The 26,710-nt window shown below is 52.8% G+C and overlaps 1 protein-coding gene across 1 annotated transcript; it reads left to right on the top strand.

Moving 5' to 3' along the window:
- Positions 1-2,161: 2,161 nt before the first annotated feature.
- Positions 2,162-26,710, top strand: SLCO2A1 (solute carrier organic anion transporter family member 2A1). Its single transcript, XM_027703691.1, has 14 exons — positions 2,162-2,251; positions 13,319-13,456; positions 15,080-15,242; positions 17,018-17,233; positions 19,188-19,286; positions 20,868-21,001; positions 22,046-22,127; positions 22,990-23,154; positions 23,455-23,644; positions 24,657-24,816; positions 25,177-25,337; positions 25,502-25,566; positions 25,682-25,802; positions 25,930-26,710. Exons 1-14 carry the CDS (start codon positions 2,162-2,164, stop codon positions 26,048-26,050), a joined length of 1,905 nt encoding a protein of 634 aa, XP_027559492.1. The 3' UTR covers positions 26,051-26,710.

Here is a 26,710-nt window from a genome sequence, read left to right on the forward strand (position 1 = left end):
GTCGGGCTCTGCTCCCAGGGAACAAGGGATAGGAGGAGAGGGAACGGCCTCAGGCTGTGCCAGGGGAGGATCAGGTTGGATATTTGGGAAAATGTCTTCACTGAAAGGGTGGTCAGGCATTGGAAATGTGTGCCCAGGGCAGTGGTGCAGTCCTCATCCCTGGAGGGATTTAGAAGCCGTGTGGATGGGATGTGGGGACATGGTTTAGTGGTGGGTTGGCAGTGCTGGGGGCCCGTTGGACTCAATTTTCTTATGGGACTTTTCCGACCTAAATGATCCCAGTGGGGAAATGGCATCCAGCTCACAGAGGGGTTCACTAGAAGCTGATTCCCTTTTTACTCACCACAGCCTTTTGCTTCCCCTTGTAGAGGTTACTGACTCCACCACAACCAGGTATCCAACCCCTTGGTCATGGGGCAACAGGGCAGGGGTGTTCCTTCCCACAGATTGGTCAGGCATCTTCCCTGCTACGTTTTGCTGGATGGAGACATATTTGTAGGGAAAAGCTGAAGTCGGTGGATGAAACATCTGCAGCATGGAGGTGTTTGTTATAACAAAATGAGCGTCATAGGCTGTTGCAGAATAAATTGAGCACAGGAACGGCAGTGAGCGGGTCAGGCACTGCCCGAAAAATTAGGTCAGTGGAATGCTGGGCTCACGGGGAGGGTGGGAGAGGAGTAGAGATGTTGATTTGCTTGAGCTTTTCTTTGGTGAGGCTAAAAGTCTCCATCTCTTGACATAGAATGGTGCATAAAAGGCCTTGGCTAACTTTGATAGGGGAAGAAGGTCTCTTCACATCACGTCCTCACCCCAGATGTGGCAAATTTGGGGATTGGAGTGGAAAAGGAGATATGGAAAACCAGGATGCTTCTACTGCCACCTGATGACACCCACCTGTGGTGTGGGCTGATGACACCCACCTGTCCCAGGACAGGCTTAGGAAATTGGGAAGCTGACAGACAAAAGTAGCTCTTTTTATCTTAGCAGTGCTGATTTTCCCACTGCCCTGGGCCTGGTCAGGCCCCAGGGGTCCTGTCCCGGGGGTCCTGTCTCGGGAGCGTTTGGGCGAGGCGGGAGGACAGCGGTGCCTGGGGAGCCTCTCCATGGGTACAAGGCACCCTCTCGTGGTGAGCGCCCACGGAGGAGCCCGGGCGAGACTGGGGTCGGGGGGGTGCCCACTGAGAGGGGCTCGGCCCCTCAGCATCATACACAGGGACCCGCCAGTCTTCCCGTGGGGAAACCATTCAGGGGGCTGGGATGGATTTCTCCAGGCTCAGGACACACCCAGGTGGGCTCCGAGGCTTCCCACGGGGTCCCCCTACTCTCCCCACCTGCTTTATGGAGGGAAAGGCGATAATTTTGACTAAACACTGGCAGCTGCCTCCCTTCGGGCAGGATCAACTTGCCCTTCAGCCTCTGACGCGTTTCCCCCCTGAGAGGAGCCTGCCAAATAAATCAGTACTTTGCATAAACAAAACTCCGGAGAGGTGTTGGTAAAAGAAGAAAAAAAAGGTGCTCAAGAGCTTCACAAATGCAGCTTTTTCCACAAAAGAAAAAAAACAGGAGAAGTTTCTTTTTTCCACCACAACCCCTTAACCCAGGGAGGGATTTCTCCGTCCGGCCACCCAGTTTCCCCCTCCCACCACCTGGGCGCTAAATCTCATCTGCTGAAAGGTGCCTCCCCTTCCTCTCGCCCCTTCAGGGGGGGCTTTTAACTAAAATGCCACTGGCTTTCCCTGCGGGAAGGCTTCATTGCCAGTGCCGTTTCCCTGTCCAGCCCAGTCCTGCAGCCCGGGCCGTGAGCACAGCGGTGGGTCAGGGCTCTGGGTGCCCCCACGGGTGGGCAAACACCGTCCCACAGCCCCCAACCGCGCGGGGGTCGCCGAGCCCTCGCTCCCACCTGCTCCCTGCGCTCTGCCCTTCTCTTCCTGCGGCTTTAAAGTTCCCTCGGTGCACAAAGCAAAAGAGGGAGGAGAAAGAGAAAGCGTTTCATCATCGTTCCCCGGAGCCGACTTATAAAAACTTGGCGCTCACGCTGCCTGGCTCACTCACAGCCTCGGAGGGTTTTCGGCACAGCCCGTGCGGGCAGCGGGACAGGCCGGACAGGGACGGGAGCCCAAGCTCAGCCCAGCTATTGGGGGCTCCCCGGGAAGCCCTCACGATGGGAGTCCACCCCGAGGCTGGCAAATCCCCAGCTGACATCCCGAAAAGCTCCAGCACCTGCTCCCGGAGTATCTTCTGCAACATCAAAGTAAGGATGGGAGCCTGGTAGGGATGAGCCGCGGGGAGGGAGGAGATTCTTGTGCGGGTAGTGACCCCAGCCCATCCCCCGCGTACCCGCGCCCCGCGTTCGCACCGCCGGTAAAACGAAGGCTGTTTGATGATGCAGAATTTGAATATCAGCTCCTGGGGCGGTCCGGGATAACCCCGTCCTGCTCGGTGCGTGGAAAGGGCTGGGGGGCTCGGTGGGGTTCACAGTGGTACCCGGCACAGCACGTGGGTGTTGCACCCCACGGGGCAGCTCTCTGTGAGCTTCCCCACAGCGTCCGGTACACGGTGTGCTGCTGCTTAGGGAATGATTAACCACATCCTGGTGTGAAAAGAAAACACTGCCCTAGAATAACATGGGCTTGCTCTAAAAACTTGATTGAGCAGAGCATTTTGAGTGACAGAAGCAAAGGCTTGGCGGGTTGAAGTGGGTTTTCTGGCGTGGGCTGCCCGGTTACTCACCTGCTGTCATCTTGACGCCGGTCCCTGCCTGAGCTCCAGGCTCTTGAGCTCACTGCCTGCGTGAGATAACACGGGGCATCCCGGCCACGTGTCACGTTTTACACCCTGCCAACCATCCTGATTTTGCACCACCCATCACCCTGTTTTTTTTCCCCCCCACTTTTCGGCCCGTTTCTGGATGCGCACCGAGGCTGCTGCACGTGCTGGTCCCTGTCCCCGGGGATCCGCCTGCATTGGCCAGGATTGCCCTGGCGGGGGGGATTTTCGTGCCTCACTTGGCAGCACCTCCACACCTCAGGATCCGGAGCAGCCGGGTGCAGTTTTGGGGAACGGCAGCTACCCGGGGGCAAAGCAGCTTTGGGGACATGTGAGAAGCAGCCAGAGGGCAGGACCCCCTTGTGCCGGTGCTGCTGGTGGTGCCCGGGGCTGGGGTGTGATTTCCCACCAGTGTTACTGGATCCGAGCCTGTGTGTGATCCAGGGAAGGGTTTGTCAGAGCTTCACAGCCGAGCATTCTCAGGATGTGTGGCCATGGGTAGGGCATCGCGGCTGGGATAGGTTTGGGGTTTGTTTGCCATCCATCTTCCCTCACCTTCCATGGAGGATAGTGCTGCCCGCTCCTCCCTGGGCTGTGCTGTAGCCCCCGAAGTTCTGTGGGGATGCTGCAGGGTACCATGAGGATGTTCCCAACTGGCTCCTTCTGGGAGCTACCTGGGCTGGAGGCATCCTCCCAGATGATGTCGTCCAGTCCTACATTCCTGAAGGTCCCCAATGCCCAGGCTGGGCTATTCCAGCAGGTGACTTGATGGCACTTTTTGGCTGAGGGCACTAGGAGGAAGAGCTGGAGGTTACCCTGGGTGATTTAGGGCTGCCTCTGGCTACATTGATGTGCCTCTGGAGGGGACTGGTGACCTGCTCCCTCCTCTGCTGGAGGTGCAAAAGGTGTCCCTAACCCACTCCAGGCTGCTGCAGTAACGACCATGACTCTAGGTGAGTAAAGCTACCCAAAACCAGAGCCCTTCTTGCAGTTCATGCTCTTTCCTGCAAACAGGCACAGCTCCCTTCAGCTGGCAGCAAGCAAAAATAGCCTGGAGCTGAGAAAACATTGCCAAGCCCTTTTTCAGGATGTCACACTTCAGGATTAAAAATAAAAAACCCCAACAAATACTTGTTAATCCATTTCTGCATCCCATGGGCAACCTCGGGGCTATGAGTGCCCCAGGAGTTGGGCTGGGTGCTCAGCACCCCACACACCCCAGGACACTTGGTTAGGGCTGTGTCTGGGACTTTCCAGGGGAATTTGGGCGAGGGCAGATGACTTGGGGGTGTCACTTTGCTGATGGCAGGAGCTCTGACAGTGTCAGGATGTGCCTGGCTGCCTGTGCCCACCAACTCCAGCTCCAGTGTCTTCCTTCCAAAATTAGGCCAGGAGCCTGGAACACCCACCACTGAGCCAGTCTGGGGGTCCTCAGAGGTGATTTCAGAGGGAGAGGTGGTGGCCCATGTGGGGAACATGTGCAGAGTGACCCCACAAGCTGGAGACACCGGCAGGGACCCCCACTCCCACCTGCCCTAGTGGCTGCAAGTCCAGCTGCACCAAGGGAAAACCAGCGCCTGAAAAAAAAAGCTTTAAAAATGCTTTTAAAACTCTAGTAACTTCTTTTTTTTTTTTCCCTTTTAAAATTTCTGTGTTAAAAAGTGCTTTTGGTTTCCAGAGTCAACAGCCCAACATTGGCACCGTGCAAGCGTGTGAAGGAACAGTTTGAGCTCTACCCAAACATGTTTGTTGGCAGCAGGTGGATGATGTGCACCATCTGGGACGGTGGGGAGTCAGGACACCCATCCCTCGGAGAAAATTCTTGCTTTAAGAGCAAATGTGTATAAATCGACAGGCAGCAACATCCCCCACTCTTTCCTGACCTGTCCACTCTTCCTATGCTGTGACATTTGTGTTAAAAACATATATATATTGAGAAAAGAACTACTTCTGGATAGGAAAGCATAGCCTGTGTGCACTGTCAGTCCTCCCAGCCCCCAAAACAGAGTAGGAAAGCCAAGTGTCCAAGTGGAATTTCCAGGTTTGGGAACTTTTGGAGTGAATGGTTGTCAGCAGGCACAACATGGTCAGCAGCTGGATTTGAAGGGTTTTGTAGCTCTTGTTTGTACAGGAAGCTGGGAATGGCGGATTATAAAAAGGCTTCATTCAGCCCCAGATTTTGTGGGAAGCTGCTGGCATCACCCCCTGCCCAGATCCAGGTACTATAAAGGTGTTTAAATTAGTCAGACACAACATCCTCATATAAGTGATGGCAGTTTCTGGTGGGGACAGTATTTCCAACACAACAGAGTTCCCTACTTTAAGCAGGCTTGGGAGGCTGTGGCTTAGACTTGGAAGTCCTAAGTACAAAGCTCATATTTAATCCCTAAAGCCACTTGTCAGGACCACTTTCAGGGTGCCTTTTGCAGGGCTTGGGCCAAAATAACCAATTATTGTTCTGTGCAAACCACCTCATCCCTTCACGTTCCCTGTGAGGGGACCACTGGCCCCCTTCACCAGTTCCCATCACTCTCGGGGTGTTTTCCAGCACTGGACCCATTGCTGCTGATATTTGGAGGCGTTGGGAGGACAGTGGTGCCAGGGATGGGCATCAGGGAGGGAAAGGTCATGGTGGACAGGGGTGGTTTGAGGGGTTCTGTGGGAGTTTGAAGAGTGGGATGGGGGTGGCAGTCATGGACTCGCTGCTCGGGATGCAGGAGCAGTGCAGCAGCACTTTGGGAGGCAATTCCCTGTGGATGTGGCCCTGGCTCAGATCCGTGCGGTTACAGCTGATCTCTGTTCCCTGCGGGAACCTGGCTGGTGGCAGTTCCGTGTTGTTGCTGGAAGTCACTCTCGGTCACACGTGGTATTTAATAACTGGCAGTGACACCACTCGGGCTCGGTCGGTGCTGATATTCCCGGGCCCCGCCCAGCTCAGCTGGCAGCGTGTTTGCCGTTGGTGCCGTATTGCACCTGGAATGAGCCCAGACATTGTGCTTTCAGTTTGAGTGCCCACTCCGAGGAGGCAGAGCTGCTTCAAGCCCTTGGGAAGTTGTTTGCCTTGATTCACGTCGGAGAGACACAGCAGAAGGGAAAAGGCCTTCAGTTTTTGGGGCTGGGAGGCGGCTGCCGAGCCCTGTCCCCAGTGAGAAACATGGAGCATCCCGGTAACCCCCCAGTGGTGGTGATGTGTGATGATGAGACACTTAGATTTGATATTAGGGAGAAATTCTTCCCATGGTGGTGAGGCCCTGGCACAGGTTACCCAGAGAAGCTGTGGCTGCCCCATCCCTGGAAGTGTCCAAGGCCAGGTTGGACAGGGCTCGGAGCAACCTGGGCTAGTGGAAGGTGTCCCTGCCCATGGCAGGGGGTGGGACTGGATGAGCTTTAAGGTCCCTTCCAACCCAAATCATTGCATGATTTCTATGATGAGGAAGGACAGCCAGAGCTCCCAGGGTTGTGTTGACTGGCACTGGGATTTTGGGGGCTGGGAGTTGTCCTGCTCAGCAGATGCAGGATGAATCCAATCTTCAGGTGGATGCCTGTGCCCAGCGTCACTGGGGACACGAAAGACCTCACAGCCTGGAGGAACAAAACAGGTTTGAAAGGTGGAGGAGAGGTGGATGGTTGGTCTTTTTGATACCCACACATGCCCATGGACCCCATCAGTGTCCCCCAGTCCAGAGTCCCAATGATGTGATTCAAGCCCATGTTGGCCTTGGTGATCCTGGAGGTCTTTTCAACCTTAATAATTTTATGATTCTACATCTGTCTTACCCTTCCAGACATGCACTGGAAAAGGATTATTTCACAGGACTTCTCTGTTTACAGAGCCTCTGATATTTTGGCTTCTTTGCCTTTACTGTCTGTTTCATGGTTTTGAGCTATTTTAATTGACTTTGGGATCCCCAGAAACATGACAAGGAGGAGAGCTTTATAAATATCTTGTGATTTAGAGGAGCTGGACTGGTTTCAGCTGGAAGCTGGTGAGCTGGAGAGTGCAGGGGAGCAGCCTGAAAGTGTTGGGAGTGCAGGCTTTTTTCCCATGCCTCTGGACTGCCTGGCATGGAAAAGGAAACAGGAGGATAACAGAGAATTATTCTCACTTATGTCAGCCAGAAATAATCCAGGAGAGTTTAAAAGCCCTAGGAGAGGCTTAAATTGAGTGTTATATCATGGCAGGGAGAGGAATGGAATGGAAGAGGGTAGGAGAGGGGACAGCAAGGTCAGGAGGAGACTGTGAGCTCCCAGAGTGTGATAAGGCTTTAAAGCATCCCAGGGTAAAGGTGTTGGGAACAAGCAGGGAGCAGTGGACAGGAGTGGGGAGCTCTCCCCTCCATGGGGAGGCTGGATCCCTTCTGCAGAGGAAACAGGAGCCCTGCCTTGGGATCTGAGGTCCCAACAGCAGCAGGGCAAGATTTTTTGTCCCTTCCTTTGAAGTGACTAAAGGAATTTGCTGAAGACTGTATTTCAGAAGCCTGGAGATGGACCAGTTGTGCTCTCATATCCTGTTGGAAAAGATTATGAATTGTTTTGTTTAGCAAGAACAGGAGATTCATCAAGTCATGAGTCTGGAGGCTGTAGGTTTGAAGAGGGAAGCACCAAGAGGACAAAGTCACTGTTGATCAGGGACGTTGATTTAAGAAAAAAAATCAAAGCATATTCCAATACTGGGCACCGTTCAGGGAGCGATGTTGGATTGGTAGAGTGTTTGTACCAAAGAAACAAGGAGGGTCCTTAGGACAGGTGGGGTGGGGAGAAAGATCATGGGGATCTTCCAGCATCAGACAACACAGGTTGGGTTTGGATGGATCCCACACTGTGTTATGTCTGGTTTTAGTGGGATCAGCTCCAGAAGGGAAGAACCACCTGGCCTTCACCAGCAACACCAGCAGCGGGATAAGGAAGAAGATGGGAGAGAGCCAGATGATAAAACGGGTTGGCAAGTTTAGTGGGATCAAGGTCTAGGAGACATGAAACAAGGTAATTTTATGAGAGGCGAGGTGGTTCGGTGCCCAAACACAAGCAAGGAGTGGTTAGCGTAGATAAGATTGTCGTGAGCAGAGTGGCAGAGGAGCGACGCTGATACGGAGCACGAGGCATGGCCAGGGCGGCGGGCGGGAGCGGTGTTTACACACGCTTGTGGGTCAGGGAAAACGAAGCCAAGCTGGAGCTGCTGCCTTCAAGGAAACCAGAATTGGACCCTGATGCACTGTAACGAAAAGAGACCTTCAGAAAAAGATGAGAGAGCAAAGACCACCCAAACTGTGGGAGGGTCGGAGGCTGCTGAACGCTCTGCATCGTATTTTGCAGGCAGTGTTTTCTTGGGAAGCATCAAACCCTCACACCTCCCTTGCTGAGGGTCTGCCTCAGCAATCCTCTGCAGCCAAAAACCTCCATTCTGGGCAAAGCTGGGCTGGCAAGGACCTTGTGAGGGTACTGGGACACAGTGCCGGGAAATCCCATGTCTGCATTCACAGCAAAAAGGGCAAATATTGTCTCTGCCCGTGACAACTGAGGGTTGTAAAATGTGCATTGCTTGGCAGTAGACAGTCATCATTCCAGCATGCTTCAGGCAATCCCTGATCAGTTTAATTTTTATGTTCTTTTATTATTTGCAGTAGAAATAACATTTGGGAGCCGACTTCTGCCACTTGGCTGAGCTCAGAGGTCCTGTGCTGCAGGACAGTCTGTGTGCTGGGTATTTGGTTCCTTCTGTGGGAATGTTGCTTTTTTTTTTTCATCTTTCATGGTGCTTTTAGGTCTCTAAATCCAGGCAGCTGCCCATAGGAAAGCAATGCTGAGAAGGGGTGCATTTCCCTGTTCTTTCCCTTTCCAGCTGATATATTTCTTTTGGACTGAGTGTTCTCAGCCGTCCTACTGCAGGAGAGTCTCCCAGTGTAGTAAGAGTTGATCATTTACAAGCTCTAAAATAAACAGCTTGTCTTTTCCCTTTTAAAATTTTGGGGATATTCTTATTAAGTCCTACAGTTCCCCCCTCCCTTTTCTTTTTTTTTGTCTCTTGGAAGCTTAGGAGATTAAAGTGGAAGGAACCTTCAAGTGTGGGCAAACTGGGGTCTCCTGTTTTGGGAGGAATGCCTCCTGACTTTGGGAGGAATGCCTCCTGACTTTCCAGCACAGTGAAACAATTTTAGGCTCTCCGGAGCCTAAAATGCAACTCCAGTAGCACCATGTGTAGGGAAAGAGCTAACAGAGCATCCTTGTTCCTAGTTCTTTTCCAAGGTTTACTCCAGCCAGATTAATTTTGCTCTGGGCAATGTCCTACCTCAGTGTCATCAGTCACCTGGGACTGTTTGTATATGTTCTGTGAGGGACTCCGCTCCCCAGGCAGTCCTTGTGTCCATCTAACAAAGCCCTGGCTCTTTCCATCCACACTGCTGTGGGAAGGCTGTTGGGCACAGGGATTAGCACCAGTGTCAACAGCATTTCCACCTTTTTTATCTCCAGCCAGGCCTGCCAAGGGGAAGATACTGAAAAATGAGGCAAGAGATGACTTTGGACATGAACTGGGGAAGCAGAGGAAGGAATTAACCGTTAACTCCCTCCTCCAGGTGGCAGAGAGGAAGGAGCAGTGACCATGCTGCACGTAGCAGCATCTTCCCAAACCCTTGGTCCCTGCAGAGCACAGCCAGGCTCCCACCTGGAGGGGTTTTCTCCTGGCTCCTGGAGGAGTCTCCTGGCTCCTTGAGGCTCCATAGAGGTGTTTCACCTTCATTTCACTTTGAAATGAAAGGAAATCTAAGTATTTGTTGGACACATCTCCTCTGAAGGAGGCTTGTGTTGGGGTTGAGTGAATCGTTGCCAGCTCTCCTTGTCCAGAGCAGTAGGGTGGGTTTCTCTTCCTTTGGAAAAAGCACTGCCCTGGGAGGTGCTGGTGCCCATGAGCTGGGTGGGGGGAACAGCCTGTCTGCCAGGGACCTTCCCCAGGAGTTTGTCTCCTTTTTAAACGAAGCTCATCTTGGAAAGGAGTCAAGCGTCTTGTATAAACAGCCTGGAGTCAGGATTTCTTCGGCGCTCCGAAGGAAGCGTGGGGATGATTAAGAGGGGATTTTGTGTGTGGATGCATGTGGGTACACGCCTTTCGCCTCTCTGTGCTGCTCCCTGGCTGTCTGCGATTGCTCCTAGCCTGCAGCCTCCAAAATCCTCCAGGCTCTGATGGGAGCATCTGCTCCAGAGGGTCAGCACTTGGGAGTGTCCCTGGCTCCTTAACCTCCTACTGTGCCTTCACCCTCGCGTTGGCTTTGCGTCAGCAAAACCTCCCGGTAAATGAGCTCGACTCTTCCTTAAAAGCCCCTTTCTGTCATTAGGGAGGATGGATTGTGGCAGCTCCATCCCCTCCTGGGGCCGCTCGGCGGGCGCGTGGGGTCAGCGCAGCACATCCAGTGCTCTGCAGCTGGAAGGGCCAGGTCGGGGCTGGTTTCCATGGACCAGCAGGTTGTGGGTGGTCAGCATAAACACATGGGGATGGGAATGCGTGGGGAGAAGGACAGGGATGGGGAAGACCCTTGAGGACCTGCGGGGAGACACGGGAGAGTGGTGCCCCCCATCTCCACCAGACTCGGGGTGTTCACAGACTCCTTTTGGGGAGCCCTCCAAGTAATCACTTCTCCCAACTATTTCCACTCAGAGCCTTCAAGGTTTGGGCTGTCGTTATTTTAATTAAAACTGAGTCTGCTGAGTGCAGGGGAAGTCTTAAATCAGGCACAGCTCTCACCTCCAGGTAGTTGGAGCGCGTCTGGGAAAGCCAAGCTCCAGCTGCACAAGTTCCAGAGCAAAGGCAGTTTTGCTTTGCTCCAACTGTTCTGGGTGGCAGCTTCTTCCCAAGGAAAAAAATCTCCCCTGCCCTTCCCATCCCATCCTCAGGCCTCTCCACATCTGAGGGCCGAGGCTGCTGTGTGGTCTCAGGGTGGGATGGATCCCTGGAGCATCCCTCTGGCTCTGCTGCCTTTCTGGTTAACTCCACTCACAGGACTCAGATTAGAAGGACTCATGGGCAGGGGGAAGCAGCCACACCCAAAATATTCCTCTCCCTTCATGGATACTCTCCAGCTGCATTTCTCCCACCTCGCCTTCCCTCGTGGGATGGGGAGCAAGCAGCCCCAACTTGCTCCCAGGCACCTCAGGATCCAGGGCTCCATTTTGTCCATCCCCAGGTTATCACCAAGGCATAAACACATCTTGGTCCATCTCCTGCCAGCTCTGCCTTCTCCCCCCTGCCCTCTCTGACTATGGCTTGTCCCTCTCCTCTCCTGCTGTGGTTCCCATGGTCCTTCCATACCTCCAGCTTCTCCCTGTCACCTTCCAACTCCAACTTTCTGGGATGTCAGGCTGCCTTTCCTCCTCATCTTCCCTTCCATCCTTCCATTTTCTCTCTCTCCAACACTTCATCTCTCCATCTGCCCTGGGATTGGGCTGACATTTGCTGCACTAAATTCGGCCTGGGTGATCCACCCTCTTCCCTCCCTGTTGGTAAACAGCTCTGCCTCTGCGACTGACGCCTCATGCCGGGAGAGCTCTGCCTCCAGCTGCTCTGCAGCTCAGGAGGTCCCTGCTACTGTTTAGCTGGTGCTTCCTTACTCCAGAGACTTCAGAAGGGTCTGGCCAGAGCTGCAGGAACAAAAATTAACGTTCTCAGGCAACAAGATCCCTCCTCCAGTTCCCATCCTCGCAGGAGTCACCTCTCTGCTCCAGACCAGCCCATGGTGATCCCAGCTCAGGGCTGGGGAAGGGGAAGGTGGTGGATCCAGCTACCACCTGCAGGACCGTGTGCTGGGATGAGGTTTTGAGTGTGGGAGTTGATAGCTGGAGAGTGGAGAGGTCATTCTGCTTCAGGAGTTCACTGGAGATATTTCACTTCCACTTTGCCCTGACAAAAAGCCACAGAGCAGTGACATGGGTGTAACGTGGGAAATCCTCCCAGAAAGGGACAAAGTCCCAGCCTGGGAATTTGTTCCCTCCTTCCTGGTTACCAGGCAGCCAGATGCCAGCCAGACACCAGCCAGCTACCAGCCTGTCTGCTGTCACCCCTCTGCGATGTGGCTGGGAAGTCTGTGGTGGCAGCCTGTCCCTGTGAGCTTTCTTTCCTCATTTTTGGGGTGTTTGCCTTTCTCCTTCGACTTTCCTGTGGTCTTCAGGTTTGTTCCCAGCCTACTCTCGCACTGCCAGGACTACATTTTCTCCTTCCCTTCATCTCCATCCTCTTGTCTCCTCCTGTCTGTCAGCATCTCTCCCATGCCTTAATGCTTTTAGATACCCAGCCGAATCTTCTGGCTGGAGCTCTCCTCCCTTGCAGGAGAAGCTTCCAAAGAAACCATCTTCTTGCCCATCTTCTACCCAAATTCTGCCACATTTGCTGGACCTGGCATCCTCCTCTGCTCCCTGAAACACCACTCCACCCACCTGTGGAATTTGCATCCTCCATGTTGGGTGGACAATTTTGGTCTTTTTTGATTTATTTTTTATTTTTTTATCACTCAAGGGGTCAGGGCTCCTGGGTGCTACCACCCTTCCAAATAAGGAGTATCCCTGCTCTCCTGGCCAAGGACATCAGGAATTTGTCAGCCCTGCAGTACCTTTGATCCCCCATCCATCATCCCGCACTTCCCGCCGTTATCTTTGTGGGACACTCTTCCGGTATTCAGCAAATATTTGATTTCCTATGAATTTAAAAAAAAAAGACCTTTTCCTTTTTTCTGTTTTTTTTTTCTTTTTTTTTACAATTCTAAAATACTTTTGGCACCGTGTAGAGGCATTTCATTCCAAGAAAAATAAAGGAAAACTGTTCTGCCTAAATATAGATCAAAAGACACTGGTGAGCTGCCTCTTGCATCCCTGGCTGAGAGTGCCTTCCTCTCACAGGCCACCCGGGTTCTTTGGACAAGATTTCTGCCTTCCCCCTAAACTCTCTCTATTTTCCCTCCTCTGCCTCCATGCAGTTCTGCTCCTGGCTCGGCTCACAGCCTGGCTCAAGGGAAGATGCTGTTTTTGGAATACTACAAAGGTCTTCCAGTAGTGAGACCATGTGGATATTTCATCCTTTCCCTCTGGGGATTTTAAAGCCCTTTTTCAACTTTTTCTAGTAACAGCCCTTGGAGCAGGGTCTGTTAATTGACTTTACAGCTGAGTGAACCCAAGGATGTTCCATGTCAGAGGTGCAGCCGTTGGCCAAAGCCAACTCGAGTCCACTCCCGCAGGGTGTGATCACCAGCAGTTACGCAGCAGCAGCTGGGCACTACGGCCTCAAATGGCCTCCAGTGGTGCATGGAGAGGTTCAGATTGGATATTAGAGACAATTTCTTCACTGGAAGAGTGGTTAATCACTGGAATGGGCTGTCCAGGGAAGTGGTGGAGTCACTATCCCTGGAAGTCGTCAAAAAACGAGTAGACATGGCACTTTGCCATGTGGTTTAGTGGCCATGGTGGTTCTTGGTCAAAGGCTGGGCTTGATGACCTTGGAGATTTTTTCCAACGTTAATGAGCTTATGATTCTGACAGGGTTCTCACTGGCATGGCACGTTTTGTTTGCCCACAGGTGTTTGTGCTGTGCCATGGGCTTCTCCAGCTCTCCCAGCTCCTCTACAGTGCCAACTTCAAGAGCAGCCTCACCACCATCGAGAAGCGCTTTGGGCTCTCCAGTCTCTCTTCGGGTTTCATCTCCAGCTTGCATGAGGTAACTGGGAGTGGCCAGAACACGGGAGGCACCTTCCCAAAATAGGCTGTCAGGGTTGTTCACACCCAGTGCTTCCTTGGCCATGCCCACGTGTGCTGGATGAAGCAGCTGTTGTTGTGTGCTTGGACACCTCTTCACACTTCACTTCTGCTCTACCACCTGCCAAGAGGGTGAATGTAGGGTTGTGTGGTGATGGCCTTGTGGCCAAGAGCTGACTTTCACGGGATATAGAATCCCAGAATGGTTTGGGTTGGAAGGGACCTTAAAGTTCATCCAATTCCAACCCCTGCCATGTGCACTAGCCCAGGTTGCTCCAAGCCCTGTCCAACCTGGCCTTGGACACTTCCAGGGATCCAGGGGCAGCCACAGCTTCTCTGGGCAACCTGTGCCAGGGCCTCCCCACCCTCATATTTCTTCCCAATATCCCATCTAACCCCACCCTCTGTCACAGTTTAAGGCAAGTTGCTGAGCTGACTGAGGATTTCCTCACAAACCCTTTCCAGTCAATAACTCCTCTGGAATAAGTTTGCACATTCAGATTGTCCAGAATTGTATCCTTCCTGGTAGCTCCTCAAGGCCAACTAGGAAAAGATGTGCAGGGGGAGACTTTATTTTGCTTTCAGAGACAAAGTGCTTGGTGGCAGCTCACCTTGCTGATGGAGTGCTCCATCAGGAATCTGGGCACTAGGAATCCTCCTAGGTCCTTGGGGAAGTGGATGGTCTTACCTCAACCAGCACCTACATTTGGGGTTAAAAGATTGTCTCAGAGCCTACTGAGACTTCCTACTGGCTGTGACTTCCAAGCCTGTCCGGGACAACAATCTTTTTGCATTGGTGCCTGCAGTAATTCCAAGAACAAAAACCACAGAGAGACAAGCAAGGAAGCCCATGTAAACATAAATAAAAAGTTTTCTTAGCCATAGATAGAATCGTGTGGGTTGAAAGGGACCTTTAAAGACCATCTAACCCAACCCCCTGCAATGAGCAGGGACAGCTCCAACACGCCAAAGTTAAAATCATGTCTAGCTTGTCCGAAGCTGGCAAAGCCCTTGAATGGTAACTTTGTGGTGTTTATCCACTTGCCTGAGCGAGCTGAGTGATTTCAGGACTTTTTAGCTGATTGTATCTGCAGTTGCAAATGTCCAGTCACAAATATTTGCAGTGAGCTGGACCTTGTAGCTGAGCTTGTGTCTGTTTGAGTCACAGGAATGGAGGCAACACCCTTCATTTCTTGATGTGTTTTGTAGGAAATGTTAGTTTGTGTCACAGTTCTCCCGGGTAACAAGTGACAGGACAGGAGGAAATGGCCTCAAGTTGTTCCAGGGGAGGTTTAATTTGTGTATCGGGGAAAATTCCTTCCTGGAAAGGGTTGTCCAGCCCTGGCACAGCTGCCCAGGGCAGTAGTGGAATCCCCACCCCTGGGGATGCACAGAGGTGGCAGAAGCCAAGGAGGTGCCCTGCTGGTTTTAGGTGAGAAGGGAGCACTGACTCGCTGTGAGCGTGCAGAGTGGAGGCTGCGTCACTCCTGCTCTGTCAAACACCACCGGATAACAGAGCTCTCCACCCAACTGGGCACAGTTATAAGGCCTTAACACCCTCTGTGATGTCTTCTGACACTTCCAGATCGGCAACGTGGTCCTCATCATCTTCGTCAGCTACTTCGGCAGCCGCGTGCATCGCCCGCGGGTGATCGGTGTGGGGGGGCTGCTGCTGGCACTGGGGGCCTTCCTGGTCACCCTGCCCCACTTCCTCTCGGACCCCTACGAGTACACCACGCTCAGCATCGGTAAGGACCACGAGCTGTGCCAGCACAGAACCACCTCTGGGTGCTCCGGGCTAGGGTGTGACTGCCCAAGGAGAGGGGTTGTGTCCAGTGCACACACGATTTAGACACAGTGTTTTGGGGGAGAGACTTGAGGTCAGCATTTGCTAATTAAGCCTGAGTTCATTATGTCTTTGAAACCCCTTCTGAGTGCGGTAGTTACATGTGGGATCCCTTCTGCCTCTCCCAGGTATGTTATTCCAGCTGTGCTGTGATCACAAAATCATGGAATGGTTTGGGTGGGAAGGGACTTAAAGATCATCTTGTTCCACCTCCCACTAGCCCAGGTTGCTCCAAGCCCAATCCAACCTGGCCTTGGACACTCTCAGGGATGGGGCAGCCGCAGCTTCTCTGGGCAACTTGTGCCAGGGCCTTACCACCCTCCTATGATAGAGCAAAGATCTCCTGTCCCCAGGGCCTATTCTGCTCTAGCCTATAAGCCTTATGATCCACACTAAGGAAGGCTCCTGGTTTAACTGGGCAGGCTTTGGGAACAAGCTCATGTGTATGATGACACTCTATTTTCTTTGCTGAAAGAGTAAGCAGCATCACCTGTATCACCTGCCACAAGGGTGGCTTTGGCCTTTCCTAAGTGACTTCAGCACCTAAATCCTTGGATGCCGATGAGCCTTAGTCTCCTCAGGGATTGCCACTTCCAAAAACCAGCTCTCTGCTGGTCCCCATCCCCAAGGTTTTTGAGTCGGACAGTTTGGAGAGTAAATCAGGCATCAGATGCCAAGTTTTCCAACAGCTTAAATTCATGCACCAGGCTATGAACAGGTCAGGATTTGGGACAGGGGCTGCTCTGACTGTGAAGGAAACAGGAGGAAGCTCAGAGCTTTATGAGTTTTGACTCAGTGTTTATGCTCCATATGCTCCCTTGTATGGGTAGTTCCGTACAACAATAAGGAAACTGGCCAGGAATTATATGGAGAATGAGTTGGTCAAGTAATGCTGATGCCCTGATTGACTGGTGTTAGATTTGTGTACAGCCATGGAGGTATGATTATAACCAGGAATCACTGAAAAGGTTGAAGGGGAGCACCAAGAACTGTGTTTGACCCTAAAGTTCTGCACGTGGTGCAATTCCTGCAGAACAGCTTCACTAAATTGAATAAGATTAGAGGATGGACTGTGCAAAAATAGAGTAACAGGGCAAAGATATTGACATTATGAGGATTGCTGGGCAATGGAAAAGAACAAATTCACCCTGTCAACAGCCCGTGAAGATGCTCCAGTCCAGGTTGGAGTTTTCACAGCAGTTTGGAGCAGGTTGAAGACCTCCCCATGTCTGGACTGTATGAAAAAGCAAGGACCATGTTTTGGAAGGAGCTGGGCTGCTCCTGAACGAAGAGGGCAATGGAGACTCAGGGACAGAGTGTCCTCAGGGAAGCCAGGTCACCCCAGAGGGCATCACCCCCTGTTCCTGCCCAGGTACCACAGAGGAGCAAAGACCACAGATAATAAAAACCAGCCGTGGGTTAGGTTTGCCCTCATTAAACTGAGAACTCCATGCCATGAACTCTAAAAGTTTGATTAAAATCACTGCCTGGTTGTTTGCTGCCCTGACCTCAGTGTAATACTCCAAAGGAAGGGCAAGGCAATGAGAACTGGTAAATAAAATGAGCAATCCATCCAAAATCCAGCAGGTTTGGGAGAGTCCTGCTATTTTGGGATTTAGTGTGGGAGGAGACAGAGGATGTGTCCAATGTTATAATGCTCATTTTTCTCCCTTTCAGGTAACAAAAGCCAGGGGCAGGCTGAGCTCTGCTATCCAGAGAATAAGTTTGTGTGCCCAAACACCACCCACGACCCCCAGAAGGAGGCCAACAGCATATGGGCCATGATGGTTATCGCCCAGCTGCTGGCCGGGATCGGGACTGTCCCCATCCAGCCCTTTGGGATATCCTACGTGGACGACTTTGCAGAGGCCAACAATTCCCCTCTGTACGTTGGTAAGTGGGACCATTGCTGCGTATTTTGCCTCCTCCAGACCTTACAGGTGAGATATCAAGGTATTTATCTGGAGAGGAACCCATGGACACAGATTCAGCAGCCAGAGGGACTCAGACAAAATCCTCCCTGATTAAAAAGCCAGATTGTCTCTCCCCTTGACAGTCAGCTGTTCTCTGTAGGGTTATGTTTATGAAGTGGGTGATAGGAAGCCAAAAAAATCAGGGCAAGGAGATGAGAAGGATGAGCTGGGACTTCTCCCTTGCATTTGTGAGATCTTGTGCCATTCACGGGGGAGAAAAATTGCAATGAAAGCCTCTCAGAGACCAGCTCCTGTTCTTATTGAGCATTGATTGGTCATGGTTTAACCAGCAATATGATAGCCTGCAAGAGCCCGCTAACACAGGTTTTGTATCAAGGGTCCAAAATCAACACTTTTGCCATGGAATCGGTCCCTGCCTGATGTGGGCTCCCAGGCTCAGGGGGAATTCTTAATTGCAAATAAGAGGTCCTGGCTTCCACATCACATTGTGTTTTATCTCCTATGAATGTCAAACCCCATCTGGTGCTGACCTGTCTATGTGAGCTTTGAGCTCAGTCCATAAGTTATTTAAAAGCCTGATTCCTCCTGGTGCCAAACAATGTCTTTAGAGCAGCCAAAGGTGTCAGAGTGATTTAGGAGTCGAAAGCGGATGTCTCAAAATAAGGTAAGCACTAGAGGAGAAGGAAAGCCTTTGGAACTAAACTCCCAAGGACAGGCTTTGGACAAGCACTGGAGTGCTTGGCAGGGTCTCCACACACGCCCAGGAGTGCTTTGCTCCAGGAAAGTTCTGCTGCACCACCAAAGAGCACTGCAGAGTCTCACGTGTGGGTAGTGCTCGCTCCTCCAGCTCATTGGGCTGGTAAAAGCAAGGACAGAATCATAGAATTCCAGGATGGTTTGGGTTGGAAGAGACCTTAAAGGTCACCTAGTTCCAACCCTGTGCCACAGGCAGGGACATAATCCACTAGACCAGATTGCTCCAAGCCCCAAGCATCCTTGTCTTCCCCCTGTAGTGAGGGGGTGCCGTTCCCATGACCTCTGAGTGACCTTTGAATTCCCAGACCTGCAAGGAAAATGAAGGAAAGGGGACTGAGGGACCATGAAAGGTTCTGAAGATGAAGAAAATGGGACTGGTGTGTTGTTTGTAATACAGATGGTCACTTCAGGGCTACTGGAGGTCCAGGTTACCTCAGTACAAGATAAATGCCATCGCCCTGAGTCTGGTTTCATTTTATGGCTGGTGCAGTTCAAGACACTGTTTCCTTTTGAATAGTTTAAGAATGTTGTGCAAAGTGTTTCTTTCAAGGAGGGAACTTGGATCCTTTCATTCCAAATGAGCAAAAGGAAACATTCTGACCTTACGGGTTGGGTGCAGGTTGTCTGTTTTGGAACAGGATGGTTCAGCTGGACTCAGGGTGGTCTGCCAGCCCTTTTGCTCTCAGAATCTTTCACTTCCCCTGATGTTTGCACCAAAGGTTTTTGCCTGTATTTGAGGACTGGGATGGGTTTGTTTTGCTGGCCTCCTGTGGGAGGTGAAGGTCTCCATCACCTGTGGGAGCCCAGGACGCCACCGTCCTGCTGCTCCCAGGGGTTCCTCACTTTGTCCCAGTGGATCACAGATATTCATGGTGTAGCTAACAACTTTTAGTGTCCCAGAAAAACCTTGACTGCAGCAGAGCAGAGGGACTTTTTCTGCAGCAGCTACCTTCCCCCTCCTGTTCCTGTTAGATAAACACTACCTTCAGTGGCTGAGCAATGGGCACCTTCTCATCATCTACCAGATGCTAAAGGGTGGTTTCTCCCCTCTGTATGTAGTACTATCATTCCTACCTCACCTGGGAAGACAGAAGCCATATTTGCATTGGAACTACTATTCCCTGCTCTCACTGGCTCTCTCTGCTCCCTTTTCCCAGCCATCCTCTTTGCCATTGCCGTGTTTGGCCCAGCTTTTGGATACTTGCTGGGATCTGTGGTGCTGCGGCTATTCGTGGACATCGGGAGGGTTGACACTGGTAAGTATTTCTCAAGTAGCGATGGTCCTAAAAACCTCCTGTGAGTCAGAAGATCACTGTGAAACCAAAGGTGACAGAAGCCACCAGTCCTGTGACCCGTAAAACACACTGCCATGGAAAGACCACATTCCTCTACTCCATCATCCCAGGCAGAAGGATACAGGTGGTCTTGAAGCCACCACTGAAGCAGAGGCCTGTGGTAGGGACAAGCCCAGCTCATGGTGCTGCACTGGTGGTCATGGCTGGGTCTGCCCACTGCCACCACACTGAGGAGGTATCACACGACCCCAGCACGGTGGTGGAGAGGAGCAGGGACAACTGAAGCATCCAGGGATGGAGAAAACAACTACAGGGCAACTGTTGCCCTATGGATACATGGGAGGCTTGAGTCTACTCATCCTCTTCCCCACCACCCTTCACCAGCATCAGCAGAGAGAGAGGGACCAAGCCGGCGCCACCGCAGGGATAATTTTATTTATCAGCGGCGCATGCTTATTATTTCTGGTAACTTAATCACTGAAGAATTCTCCCCAGCTCCATCATTTATGTGGCTCTTCCTGTGTTTCCTCAGAGAGATCAGAGCCTGCTTGACATTTTTGTCCAATGCCTGATAAGAATAACAAATGAACCTGGGCAGGAAGCTCCAAAAAGCCTTGGCCCGTTCCCCGTGGGGTCAGACGGATTTAGCAGCTTCTGCCTGGTCACTCCATGATAATGTCCGAGCTCCAGAGTGGAGTGGTCCTGTTTGGGGAAGCGGGACGATTGTTCCAGTGGGGTGTGGGCTCCTCTCCTGGCACACCCTGGCACAGGGCTCCTACCTGGAGCTTGCCGCTGGTTCCTTCCAGCCGCTACATCCCGGCCACGGGGAGCTGTGGGCCCCATGCCAAGCCAAGCAATCTGTCAAACCTCCCATGAGCATGTCTCGGCCCAGCCCAAGGATGTCTCCGCTGGAGACGGAGCAGCTCTCACCTTCTCCTCCCATTTCCGGAGAAGGCGCCCAGGGTTTCGTCCACTCGGATATGGGGCTCATTAGCAGCACTCTTGTGCCGGCACGGGGCCTTCCCTTGGTCTCTGCAACCACAGAGTGACCGAGCCTGGAACAATGGGAGAGCAATTTTTTCCAGGAAAGTAGCTGCGGCCTTTCCTGGTCCCTGTCTTGGCTCAGCATCCCTGGCAGGCAGTGTGGTCCAAACCCACTGTATACTCCCAGAAGAGGAGGATGGAGCTGGACCCTGTAATCGCCACTTGACGGGCTGGCTCGAGAGGGGAAGAGCTGAACCTGTGCCATCAGTGTGCTGCCACGCTGACTAAATCCATCCTGCAGCCATCTGGGAGGCTCAGCACAGTTGGGATGAGTGGCTGTGCAGGGTCCTGGCCAGGGAAAGGAAAACACAACCAGGGCTGGTCTTGCTGCCAGAGTCAGTGGGAGCTTCCACCTCTGTCCATTTGCTCTTCCATACCGGTGGAAAGATCCTTGGGCTGTGCCCACAGGGGCCCTTCCTGTTCCGTCAGTCCATATTTTCATGGACATTTGCCCCTTTTACCCCTGGAGCTCTTACAGTGTGTCCTTGTGTCTTGCAGCGACACTGCGCCTGATGCCAGGGGACCAGCGGTGGATCGGAGCCTGGTGGCTGGGGCTGCTGATCTCCTCAGGCTGCTTGGTGCTCACCTCCATCCCTTACTTCTTCTTCCCTCGGTACATGCTGAAAGGAGAGGTGAGACCTCATCTCCATAGGCTGGAATGACTTGGAGGCAGGGAAGCACTCAGGGAGGGATTACCTGTCCCCAGGGTGGGGAGGAAGGGAGCCCAGCAAACCTTTCCATTAAAACAGATTTTAAAAGATGCAAAATTATTAAAATTTCTCATGTTGGTGTTTTCAAAGCCAAGCCCAATCTGGTTTTGTCACAAAAGTAATTCAGTTCTCTTTTGAAATTGTTTAATCATCCATTCTTTAAAGATCAAAATCAAACCCAAAATATTTCATGGTTATGGCTAAAGGATTCGAGTCTTGAGCCGAGCTGACTCCAACTTTCACTTTCAGATTTTTTTGCACAGTTAAAAGAGAGGTCTTTTGCCGGGGTTCAGGAAAGGAAAACTACTTAAAGCCTCTCCAAGCAGGAAAAGCTGTCTTGCCGCCCTGCTCGGGGGCTGCAGTGAAGTTTGAGATAATTCACCCCTTTAGTCATAGAATCCCAGAGTGGTTTGGGCTGGAAAGGACCTTAAAGCTCATCTTGTTCCATCCCCTGCCGTGGGCAGGGACACCTTCCACTAGCCCAGGTTGCTCCAAGCCCCGTCCAACCTGGCCTTGGACACTTCCAGGGATCCAGGGGCACCCACAGCTTCTCTGGGCAACCTGTGCCAGGGCTTCACCACCCTCCCAGGGAACAATTTCTCCCCAGTATCCCATCTAATCCTGCCCTCTGGTAGTGGGAAGCCATTCCCCCCTTGTCCTGTCACTCCATGGCTTGCCCAAAGTCACTCTTCAGCTCTCTTGGAGCACCTTTGGGCTCTGGAAGGGGCTCTAAGGTCTCCCTGGAGGTTTCTCTTCTCCAGGCTGGACACCCCCAGCTCTCCCAGCCTGGAGAAGTGCTCCAGGCCAGGTTGGATGGGGCTTTGCTGTGATTATCAGGCTTGGCTGGGGGTGAAAGGCACCTGGGACAGACCCTGCCCCTCCACAGCCTCGCTGTGCCCCAGGATGGTGCCAGCCACCCATGGGTGCTCCCCTCTCACCACAGCCTGCCCCTCTCCCCTTCTCTAGGACCGGAACGTGGAGGCTGGAATGCTCAGGAAGATGGAGACAGGGGCAGCTGAAGAGACCTCCCTGCTGGAGTTTATGAAAAGTAAAGGGCTGGCACGTCCAGGCGAGAGTGGGCGGGTGGGGACCACCATTATGGTGATTTCAAGCTGAGGGGCGTTGTGTGGCAATGCCAGGGCCAGCTCTGGCACCTCCAGGGCTGCAGCATGCCCTGCCCTAAGGGAAGGGGGACACGGCCTTCCTCTTGCTCTAAGCAGTGCCGACATCTGTGGGGCCTGAACTGTTTTTGATGATTGGTTTGAGGACCTTAAAATGGTGTGAGTGTGCTGGAAAAGGGGCCCCAGCTCCAGGGGTGGGCATGGGGCTGCTGGTGCCACCAGCCCCCCCTTCAAGGAGGTCACCCCACTGCAGCTGACACTGCTCTATGTGTAGCCAAAATGGGCTTGAGAGGGATGTCAGTGGTGAGGGATCAGATTAATGACTCCCTTTAGCCCCACGACAATTTCTTCCCAGATAAAGGCCCTCCTCTCTCCTTCCCTCTCCATCCACCACAGTCATATCCTGGAGCTGCCAGCTCCCTCTTCTCCATCTCAATGGGGTTTTGATGGATGATGCCGGCTCTCCCCGGCACTCTCTGCTAATTAGAAAAGCTCATTAGAGACCAAATAAACAGAGCTGGTCCCAAGGAGCCTGGACTCTGTCTGCCTCTGCTGAAAGAGCTGGGGGACACAATGTCCCCCCAGGAAAACACTGTATTATCCATAGTCCTGCCAGCTGCCGAGACACATCCCACTTTCCCATGGCCTCAGACATCCCCAGCAGATCATCATCATCCCACAGACATCCTCGCTGGGAACAGCCTAAGGGTGGGGTTTTTTTCCCCAGTACAAATTGCTGGCGTGAGGATCACACGGCTAAAAGTCATTTTTCCTGCTGTTTCCCCATAGGATTCCCGAAGATCTTCCTCAGGCTGCTGCTCAACCCCCTTTTCATCCTCCTGGTGCTGGCTCAGTGCAGCTTCTCCTCAGTCATTGCGGGTCTGGCCACTTTCCTCAACAAATTCCTGGAGAAGCAGTACGGTGCCTCCTCCTCCCAGGCCAACTTCCTCATAGGTGAGCATGGATGGAGGCAAAAAATATCCATCAGCACAGACCCACCCTCCCGTATTCCCCAGGATTTTTAAATTCCTGCAGGAGAAGCCACTGGAAGCTCATTTTTAAGTGAGACCTGGGGTTCACCTTGGGGTGGTTGGTGACTTTCCTGGCCTGAGATTTCCCAGCTGCCTTAGGCTGCCTTGGATTATGGTGGGATCTGTGGGCTCTCCCAGCTCCCACAAGGTCCACACAGGCACCCCCTGCCCACAGAGAGGTGCTGGGCAGGCAGGACCCCCTAATGCCCTCGTTTACCTGCAGGAGCCGTGAACCTGCCGGCAGCAGCGCTTGGGATGCTCTTAGGAGGGATCATCATGAAACGTTTCGCCTTCTCCCTGCGGGCCATCCCCCGCTTTGCTGTGGTGGTGCTCATGTTCTCCATCCTCATCTGCCTCCCCATCTTCTTCATGGGCTGCTCCACAGGGCACATCGAGGGCATCTACCCCCGCAGGTAATGCAGGTCCTTGGGCTGCTCCCAGCTCCCTGTTTCTCCAGCCCTTGTCCTGCTTGTCCATGGGGAGGGATACACGCAGGTGAAGAGGCAGTAGACATGGCCGTGCTACTGCTTGCTCCTTGATCCCATTGCCTGGAGTTGATCCTTGCAATTCACAGCACAGAGAACTTGGGAGGTCATTTATCCCTGATTTTCTATGCCAGACAAGCAGGATGTATTTTTCACTCTGGATTTTCAGGGGGAAATTAGTAATATTAGTGCCTGTGTTTACATCACCTCATGCGCTCCCCGTGTTTGAGCTGGACATCACCTTTCTCGGCACCTCAGGGGATACTTTTGACCCTTACCATGACTTTCTAAGATAAAAATGACATTTAGATACCACCAAGGCTTGATATCAAGTGCATTGTGCTCATTTCCTAGTGGGAATGCCAGCAAGGAAGAGGTTTCTGGTGCCATTTTCCTGCAGGGATGGAGCAACACCCTGCCCAGGGGCAGCTCCCTTGTCCCAAATTCCTGCAGGATTCCAGCTGTGCCACTTAGCAGATCCACTCCCTCAGGTATGAAGGAAAGATAGCACAGATCACTGGATTTGTCCTTACTGTCATCAGGCTTGTTTGGGAATGTGCCCACTTCCAGTTTGTGTCTGTGTGGTGTTTCCAGCTGGGGCTGTTTGCACAGCTGCTTGTACAGCTCTGGATGGAGCCCAGGTCCGTTTCTCCAGGAGTTTGGCCGATTAGTTTTCAGTTGGGGAGGAAAGGAAAAATAAAAAGGAAAAAAGAAGTGTGTAAGTACTTGTTTGGAGACATAATTCCTGCGACATTCACTGTACACTTCCAGAGGTACCTCCAGGGATCAGGGGCTGGCAGGAGGCCAGGTTGCTGCTGGCAGTGTCCCAGTCCAAACAGGAACGGGAAAACCGGTCAACTAGTAAGAGAGACTTTTATTTTTCTTCTTTCTGTCCTATTTCTTAATTTTTTCCCCCATTTTTCCCTCCTCTTTTTGGCAGTACACTGAGTTCCCAGCAGCAGGTTAAGGAGCCGAGTGGGTGCCGCTGCTCCAAGCACATCTTCCACCCGGTGTGCTGGGAAAACAAGGTGGAGTACATCTCGCCCTGCTTCGCTGGCTGCACCAGCAGCACCATCAATTCCTCCCACCCCAACCAAGTGGTGAGTAAAGCACATGGTTTGCAAAGCAGCCTGAACCTTTGCTCGCTGGGGACAGGGGAGTGATGCTGCAGGAACCTGACAGATGCAACAAGGGGGTGGAACCTTTTTGGCACGGTGTGCTGGGAAGTCTACCAGGGAGCTGGAGTCCTGGGAAGGTGCCACAGAGAATTCCTGGGAGTCTGCTTGGAGAAATAGGGATGGTGGCACATCCCATTGCAGGATGCCATGGCTGTGGCCTTAAAATTGGAGCTGATGCTCTCGTCAGTCTCCTGCAAAGGGCTGCGGTCCGATGCGTCACTAAAATCCCTGCTCTTGGCTTTGGGAGTCTTACGTCTGTTCTGTTCCAAACGTTTCCAACAGATCTACAAGAACTGTTCCCAGATCCCTCCTGGGAAGGAGCTGTACTCAGGCTCCTGTCCACTCAGCTGCTCTGACATGCTCTTTCCTGCCATATTCCTCATCTCCTTCGCTGCCCTGGTCGCCTGCCTGTCCCACAACCCCCTCTACATGATGGTGTTACGGTGAGCACCGGGTGTGGGCATGCAGGAGTCACAGGGGGGAGTGTAATGTTATGGTTCCCCACGTTGGGATCCATGGGATGTCATAAATGTGCAACCAGCCCAAGTCTAGACCAAACCCAGAGCCAGCACCACCACTCTGACCTCCTGTGGCTTCTCCCCTGCAGGGTGGTGAACCAGGATGAGAAGTCGTTTGCCATCGGCGTCCAGTTCTTACTAATGAGGCTGCTGGGTGAGTGTCCATCTCCTAATGAGACTGAGGGGAGCGGTGAAGGTTTGCTGGAGCCCCAGGAGGTGTTGAACCTCGTCAGGGACAGCAGCCTGACTCCATCCTCTCTTCTCCCAAGCCTGGCTGCCAGCCCCAGCCATGTTCGGAGCACTCATTGACTCGTCCTGCATCTACTGGCAGCAGCAGTGCACCCAGCGCCGGTTCTGCGCCTACTACAACAACAACTTCCTCCGCAACAGGTACACCTGGCACCTGTGCCCTGTCCCCCCTGGCGGACATGGCCACAGGGATGGTCCCCAGCTCAGCCTGGGGCCAACTGGAGGTGCCACCTCTGGACACGGCATCTCCCTGCTCTTCTCCCGGCAGATACCTGGGGCTGCAGGTGGGCTACAAGGTGGTGGGCACCGTCTTGCTCGCTCTCATCAGCTGGAAGGTGAAGAGGAGCAAGGAGTACAATGTGCAGGAGAAGGCAGCGGGGCTGGTGTAGCCCCCAGGGACTGACTCCACACCCCACCATGCACTGCCAGTTCTTTGTCTCATTTGGGTTCGTTTTACCTCCTTTCGGGAGCAACTTCACCTCAGCAGCTCCAAGCTCCTCTCCTGCAGCCCAGGGCACCGCCATGCTCCCGGCGAGGGATACTCCGTGCCAGCCCCGTCCTGGGAACGGCTTCCCCCGGGCTCTCCAGCTGCACTTGCCCATCACCCTGGGGAGGGGGCAGTCCCCCAGCAGCTGGACCAGGAGGTAGAAAGAGGCTGGAACGCGTGGACCCAAAGAAGTGCCAACAGGGCGATGGTCCCTGTTCCGGCATGACATTTCCAACCAGGTAGCGCCTTCCTGGCTGGGACAGGAGCAGGGACGTGGCTGCCAGCCCTGAGGGGCTGCCTGGTGTCCCCCCACCCCTTGCAGAGGTCAGCATGGACATCACACACATGTTGTGACAAGTATATCACAAGGGGTTTGTTGCAGAACATTTGCGGTTTGTTGCTCTTTTTATTTTTTAAATAAAGGTCACTTTTCCAACTGTGGTGGTTCCCTGGTCTCCCCCCACCTCCTGAGCTGACCCCAGCAGCCAGGCAAGGCAGGGGGGATGCTGTGCTGAATCACAGAATATTCTGGATCATCGAGTCCAACAGGAGCAGGGCTGCA

The sequence above is a fragment of the Neopelma chrysocephalum genome, unplaced genomic scaffold (genome assembly GCF_003984885.1).
Source record: "Neopelma chrysocephalum unplaced genomic scaffold, ASM398488v2 Primary Assembly neopelma1_252, whole genome shotgun sequence".
Lineage (NCBI taxonomy): Eukaryota > Metazoa > Chordata > Aves > Passeriformes > Pipridae > Neopelma > Neopelma chrysocephalum.

What these genes read in the sequence shown, in the direction of transcription:
- SLCO2A1 (XM_027703691.1), top strand. Translation starts at nt 2,162, where the DNA reads ATGGGAGTCCACCCCGAGGCTGGCAAATCCCCAGCTGACATCCCGAAA. An exon ending in GTACACCACGCTCAGCATCG is followed by an intron (nt 15,243 to 17,017) that starts GTAAGGACCACG and finishes TCTCCCTTTCAG; the next exon opens with GTAACAAAAGCCAGGGGCAG. An exon ending in CCTGCTGGAGTTTATGAAAA is followed by an intron (nt 22,128 to 22,989) that starts GTAAAGGGCTGG and finishes GTTTCCCCATAG; the next exon opens with GATTCCCGAAGATCTTCCTC.